Here is a 7,451-nt window from a genome sequence, read left to right as displayed (position 1 = left end):
TTGAGCTCAAAAGATATATATAGAAGATGGCGCCTGAAGGTGCCTACTTTAACCATTTCACTAATTAATCTACAACCCCATCTATTTTGCTAATTAATCTTTTTATTTCATATATATGGGGAAAATAGCCTGAGACCAAGCTACCTACACCATCTCTCGTCCCCGTCTACCTCAAGCCACATCTTCTCCTTCCCTCCTTCCTTCCTATTACTCCGACTGCTCTATTGGCAACTCTCCACCCTGTCCTAAACAGAGTGAACCACTCATCTCTACCATCTATCCATTCTTGTATCAACAACTAATATAAAATCATTTAAATATATTTTGTCTTTGAAAAATGGGCCATCAAGCCCATTTTCAATCAAATTGGTAAAAATAGATTCATAATATGATTATGTTTCTAGGATATGAACATGCTAAAAAAAAAAAGGAAATCCAAAACATTATGAATTGGATAAACAAACAATCATTCATTTGCTACTATGATCTGTTTACTTTTTCCTAACATCTATATGTATGGAGTGAAATGTGTGAAGACGAGAAAGGATCATCAATACATTGACCTTTAAACTGGGTTGTTGAGGAGCTAAAAGTACAATTTGTCCCAGTTCGAGACTTGGGTAGCACCATGGCCAGCATCATCTGTTTGAGAAAGATGATCGCTCGTAGCTTGACCGTGGTCCAACGCCGCTTGTCATAGTTCTACCTTCAGCCAGAGATAGAGCCATAGCCAGCATCATCTGCTCCTCATAACTTTCGGGAACAATGGGTTCAGAGACATTATAAAAACCGTCCCTTATTTCATCTTCTTGCGGTGGTATCATAGAGATCCCAGAAGCATCTCCCAGAACATCAGAGCTTGCATAGCTAGTCCCTGCTTTGGCTACTTCTGGTCCAAGATCTACGCCCCATTCCCCTTCATCTCTTGCTGGTGTCATCCCACCTTCAGCTGACATGTCAACCGGACTTTGTGCAGAATGATAGTTCTCAGCAACTTGGTCCAACCTATTACAACAAAACCTGCTGCTGCTGGGAAGCATATTGAATGCTGGCAAATTTACATTATAATTGGAAGAAGATTCTCCAGTCATCTGCTGCCACTCAGTTAGGCCAGCTACCGCACAAACATGACTAGCAGAAGCAGATGATGATGAACCAGCCACTGTTGTCATAGCAGGAGAGATATAACGATATCCTGAAACATGTTGGACTAAAGAAGCAGCATCTCTGCAGCTAGAATTTCTCTGTCCACAGTTCTCCTATACCAGTACGGTTCAAAGAATCAACAGTCAGATGGGACCAAATTTATGAAAATGAAATCAAGTCTGTACTATGGGCCGGTAAAATGGACATGCTATACAAAAAACAATGTTAAACATTTTTATGAGTTATTACAAGCTTTTTTCACTTTTTTTTTCCTGTTAACTCAAATTCACATGAATTTCTCACCATTGAATGCATGCTAGTACAATAGACACTTAGGTGCTATCAAAATAGCAAAGTTCTACCATCGTCTTAAACTGAAATCAGTGCCTAACTTAATAATTACAGACAATATATTATGGATGACAGAGATTTGTAACTTATTTAGGACTGCAAAATAAAATTACTGAAGAACAAAGACGGAACAGAAATCCAAAGAAGGCAATATATAAAAGCACATTTTCAATGCAGTCTTTCAACCTCCTCTTCCTGTAACAACTAAAAGCAACTTTCCATGAAAGAATAGCAATACACAAATGCACACTTTGTTTAAACTAACAAGTATGGGTTTTCTTACAGCCGCTAAATGCTTGAATTCTACAATTAGTTTCATAGATATAACTTACCAAGTTTAAAAAATATACCTGAATTGACTGCCAAATTGCTTCCGTGACCATTATGTCCTCAAGATCTATGTCAAACTCATCCCTGAAATTTTAGGATTTGATACAAGATAGTCATAAAAGATTCAATCAGATTCTTCCCGGAACATAAGTTCAACAAAGAACAAACTTTTTTAGGCCCGAGAGAGAGTGTGTGGTACTTGTGCATTGTTAAACAACATAATGTCTTATCGTTTTTGTTCAAAAGCAAATAAGACAAGTTTGCCACAAAGGAATGTACCCAGCATCATATCAGTTCTTAATACCTTTCACTTTTTGCCACAAACCTTTTATAGAAAACAGGATTGCAATAACAAACTATGAAACTACGAAAATATGAATTGTTGGCTTCATTCTTTTTACACCAACAGAAAATTTCGGTGCATTCAAAAAACAAATGAAGAGATTTACTGCTATGTAATGTAATTATTTTTGTAGATAATAGAACTTTCAGTTACCAACTAAGAAGGATTTACTTCTTTGCACCAGGTTCGAGTAACAAAGTTCAGTGCATCCATTGACTACTTTGCACTGTCTAAGATCGATGAGCAGATTTCCTCCACACAAAAGAAATAGGTACAACAGCAAAAATAAATACATCATATTTTTCTCAGCACATAGAGTTAAGAGATATGGATCATATTGCGCCACTGTACTCTAATATGGACGAGACCCTCACTCAGTAATCTAAGTAAAACTAATTTCTTTTATAGTTTTCACCCATATCCTCTTTGAAATTCTTCTCATGACAATAATATCTTCCATTATCATCAATCACAAGTTCACATGAAGGCAATTCTAGGACTCCTCTTTATCTGTCAAAAGGTCACTTAATCTGTTCCCAACAGGTCTAACCCTCATCCTTTAAACACTCATTCATACTCTCTTCTTTCCTTGTATGCCACGCATATAATGTAATAATTTGATCTCAAAACCACTGGTGAATGGTGCGGATTTTTTTCATTTGACCTAAATCATGTTTTTAAACAAGAAACAGGATTGGTGAAGGACTGGAATCTACTAGAAATCATTGAAAGTTGAAACATAGGTTTCATTTCAACACTAAAGATTTGACCTCCAAATCCACTTTCAGATTAGCTTCTTCAGCTCTTTTTTTACCATGGCCTTGCAACTCCAGAAAGAAAAACAGTAATAGCTGAGTAAGGATTACAATTTTACTCTTTGAAGAAATCTAGCAAAAACATACATTATACTCTCACCTGGATAAAACTTGAAAGAGAAACACTAAGAACAATCTTTCTACACGAGTTCCATAATTTGATTATAAAGTAAATAAACTAATGCAGACATGAATTAACAACTATACTCTACGCCCCCCCCCCCTTTCTTTCATAAGCATGAATAGTGAATTCTATGTAAGGAAGCTACAAAAAAACTCTGCCTACCTGTTTGACCTAGGATTTGAAGGTTGTTTACTCATCAAGGCAGGTTGTGAATCTTGAAAAGAAACTACTTCCTCCGCACCAGAGGAACGAGCTGCAAATAAGAAGAAAAATAAAGGGAAAAAAAATCCAAGATAGTATAATGTTAGAAGGAATGAAGAATCAATATAAGTGGAAAACAGAATCACAATATAACAATACCTGCAACCGAACTGTTTTGAACTTCTCCTGGTGCAACACCAGTTGAAGTACTCGATTCTCGTCTTTTCTGCATTCTTTCTTCTTCATCCTGAAGTTCCTGCTGCCTTATTCTAAGTTGTGCTTCTATGACACGTTGTTCTTCCTGCTCAATTCAAACAAAAAAAATAGATCTATTTTCTATCTAATGAAAACCATAGGAGGATTTTACACCTTTCTTTGTTTGTTTGGGAGAGAGAAGGTGGTCTTACAATTTGCTCCATCCCTTTTTCTTCTTTTGTTTTCACACCTCGATACTCCACAGCATAGTTTGGGGTTTTGCAGAATGGACACCTCAATAGTCAAAGAACGCAAACATCGGTATACAAGTACATAAACAACTAATCAAATTGACATGTTTTGTAGTCAATGTCATTAATGTGAAGGATACTGCGTAGGACGAGCCGAATTAGGATTCTTCATCTGCAGAAAACATTCTGGTTCAAATAAAATGTGTCAAAATTTCAATCAGCAGTATCACTAAGTATCAATCAGAAAAATCACCGATGGTTTACCTGTACAAATACTTTTCCTGCAACATCTTGATCTGTTGAGACTAGGATAATACTGAATGGAAAAAAAATCATATGCAGTCACTAATAAAGCAAAAGGATGAAAGATTATAAAATTTATGATATGAGAGGAAACATAACTACAGAAAGCCAATGACATAAATGCATACCAAAAAGCAAATTGGGCATTCTTCAAGATCAGAACAACACTCTTCATCCCCAGGATAACACGGAGCGAGCTTTGAATCAAGTATCAGCTTTCTCAGCTTCTTAATATCTACATCTATATCAATATCCAACCCTTGCGGCCGTGTATACCTCTCGTCCACCACTTGCCTCTTCCTTCCCAATTTATTGCCCATCAATAATATATATATATATATATAATTCGTGTTCCAAAAATTGTTCTCTTCCCTTCTTCTCCTTTTACTTATTATTATTAGATTTACTCTTAAAATTCTCCTGAACCAAAGCCAACCAAATAACAACACATTTTTTTTTTGATTATTTGGTACGCTCAAAATATCAAACACTTTATGAACAAATAATCAAAATTGATAACAGTTAACTACTTAATATTATGCCACAAAGGATCCTGCAAATGCAGCTAAATAATGCTTAAAAATTAAACATAGAAACAAATTAATAATTTCTAAAAAAAATGATTCCAAAATGTGAATTCACTAAGGGAGAGAACCCTAATTATTGGATTACTAAAAGAAATTAACTTAACAAGTTCAGTTCTCACAAAATGAACTAGCCACAGCGTATTCATTTCAGAAACATTGACATACTCCCCAAAATAACAACAATAATAATAATAAGACTAAAACTTCAAAATAAACCCATTTCGGGAAACGGATAATTTCAATAAGAAAAAATTATACAAAGCAAACCAAAAAATAAATAAATATCGAAGAAAAAAAGAGACAAACTTTACTAAATTAATCGAGAGATGAGCGAAACTGACCTTCGAATCCAGAAAATGGAGTCCGTGAATAGAAATTAGAGACTAAAAAAAAAAGGAAAGATAGAGAGAATAACGAGAGATTCTCCAATGCTAATGAAAAATTAAATCAGGAATTTTTCTCATACAAAAAGAGAAAGATTGTCATTTTCTTTCTCTATATATTCTTAGTGGTCTTTTTCGTAATAATTTCTTTTTAACAATAAAAATATTAATTAATTGTTTAAAAAAGGTATTGTTTTTGACGTGAAATTAAATTTAGAAGATAATGCAAAACGATGAAAAATAATTAATTAAAAGAAACAGAGAAGAAGAGTAACATGGGAAGAAAGGGATTATGAGGAAAGGGGGCGGAGTCATACAGAAGAACAAGAATCAATCTTATTCATATATCCTTATACTTCACCAACTATTCTTTTCTTGCGGGAGAGGTCCGCTCCTCAATTTAATTACATCAAACTTAATTTAATCCCTGTCATTCTTGTTGTAGTTATTAGAACAACAAAACTCGAGTATCTTATTTATAGATGTTTGACTTAGACAAGTTGAATCGTGAATTGGTGGGGTTCGATTTGGAAAGAAACATTACATCAGTTAGACTCGTGAATTGATACAGACTAACTAAATTAGGATAAAAATAGATTAAACTGACGGTTGAATCAATTTTTTATTTTTTATGAAACTTTAATGATTTATTTAATGAAATCCTACAAATTAACCAATTCAACCCTTTATCATATTTTAAAAACCTTCATATTAACCCTCCCTTTTAAGGATTTAAAGGATTATGGGTAGTGTTATTTGATGGTTAAGTTATCTTCCCAAGCCTAAGGGCTTCCCAAATTTTGAAATGGTTTGGGGCATTGAGTAAAATATTATGTCTAAAAAATGAGTTTGGGTAAAATTAAGCTTGTTTAAAAAATTGCATTTTTAAATTTTGTATGTATTTTTATAAAGTAATGATTAAATTAACAAGAATTGTAAATGTTGAGAGCTAAAAAAATTATTTTATATTTTTTATAAGTAATACCACATCAACGATCCTCGTCTTAGATTCTTAAATAAAAAATACAGGGAGTCAATGTCTCATAATTAAGCTGCAAAGGTTAATTATAAATTTTGAAAAAGTATCGAAAAACAATTGATGTTTTAGCCTAGTCCCAATTATGGATAAATAAAATTTAACATTGTATTTATATTTAATTATTATATATTTAATATTACCCCAATGTTGTCTCTCTTTTTCATTTTCCTTCTCATGCCAAAACCCTTAATCGCTCCCCTTTCCTTTTTCCTTTGCCCTGTTGATGGCGACATCAACTTTCGAGCTGGCTAGTGGTTACTCCCCTCCTTCCTTTCTCCTCCCTTTTTTTTCTCTGAGTCTCTTCCCTTTCCCTATCATTTTTCCCTCCTTCTACCATTGATACTGTCTCTTTCCCCTTGTCTCTCCACCTACACCATTCTGACGCTACTCATTGCCTTCATTGTTCCTGCCTTCCCCCCCTCCCTTTTTTTGGTTGGCTTATGATATTTATGGTCTCCCCCATGATGGGGCTTGTGCTAAGCCTGTTATAACTCATGTACGAGTCTCTGATGACTCGTTTCTCTTGAGGTGCATTATTATCTTTTTCGACCTCTAGACCACCATGTAACCATTATTTTTATCGCATTGAAATCTTCATAAGAAATTATAAAAATAATATTTATCCCAAATCCATTACCTCATTATGATAAAAATGCCCTAAAGCCCATTGCTCAAATATCAAAACAAACCCATAGCCCATTATCCAGGTACTAAACCCATTACTCAAATACTGACTAAGAGCTTCTTTGGATAAACATTTATTATTATTGTAGTAAGTTTAACTTTCTTTTTATTTCACGTTACAGTATTATAACAGTATTTAATCTTATCGCTTTCGTATTCAAGTTTATTCTAATTTTGCCATTTTAATTTGACAATATTGTGCTCGCTTTCAACATTAGTATGATATTGTGATGTGATTTGCAGTAATATAAAGTATAATAATAAACTTTTAAATAGAAAAATTCTGGGTGGACCATGAATTGCATTAGTATGATATTGTGATGTGGTTTGCTATTGACCAGACATCAAAAAAGGTATGCACACCTAAAAGAATCAATCAAATTTTGTAGAATAAGACCCAACAATTCCCAACTCATTAAACAAAGCAAAGAAAGAATCAAACCCAACAAAGGAGTGCCACAGCACCATGGGCTGTTTTTTGCTCCGCCCCACTTCGCCCCAATTAAATGGAAGCATTTAATTATAATTGTATCGGCCATAAACTTCAAAATATATGATATATCTGATTCTGAATCCATCTGATATATCATAATTTTTAATGTTTTTATATAATTTTTTTTATCAAAACTAATCACAAAAAGGTAAGATTAAACATTTTAAAGAAATTTAGACTATTACACCCCCACCATTTAGATAAAA

General features: G+C 33.8%; 1 protein-coding gene across 3 annotated transcripts; it reads right to left on the bottom strand.

Annotated features, from left to right (window-relative positions):
- Positions 1-430: 430 nt before the first annotated feature.
- Positions 431-5,443, bottom strand: LOC105775996 (E3 ubiquitin-protein ligase DA2L). 3 transcript variants are annotated; one of them, XM_012598475.2, is made up of 9 exons: positions 4,988-5,443; positions 4,188-4,479; positions 4,021-4,072; positions 3,897-3,942; positions 3,718-3,799; positions 3,470-3,611; positions 3,272-3,362; positions 1,848-1,911; positions 431-1,259 (listed from the first exon to the last, which is right to left on the bottom strand). In XM_012598475.2, exons 2-9 carry the CDS (start codon positions 4,377-4,379, stop codon positions 639-641), a joined length of 1,290 nt encoding a protein of 429 aa, XP_012453929.1. In that variant the 5' UTR covers positions 4,380-4,479; positions 4,988-5,443; the 3' UTR covers positions 431-638. The 3 variants fall into 3 exon arrangements, with proteins under 3 accessions (XP_012453929.1, XP_012453923.1, XP_052485687.1); XM_012598469.2 differs by having other exon boundaries at positions 4,188-5,443; XM_052629727.1 differs by lacking the exon at positions 4,988-5,443 and having other exon boundaries at positions 3,897-3,928; positions 4,188-4,373.
- Positions 5,444-7,451: the final 2,008 nt, after the last annotated feature.

Source organism: Gossypium raimondii, chromosome 1 (assembly GCF_025698545.1).
Source record: "Gossypium raimondii isolate GPD5lz chromosome 1, ASM2569854v1, whole genome shotgun sequence".
Classification (NCBI taxonomy): Eukaryota; Viridiplantae; Streptophyta; class Magnoliopsida; order Malvales; family Malvaceae; genus Gossypium; species Gossypium raimondii.
The sequence above is the reverse complement of the archived record's forward strand: the minus strand, read 5'-3'. Positions and strand labels throughout refer to the sequence as shown.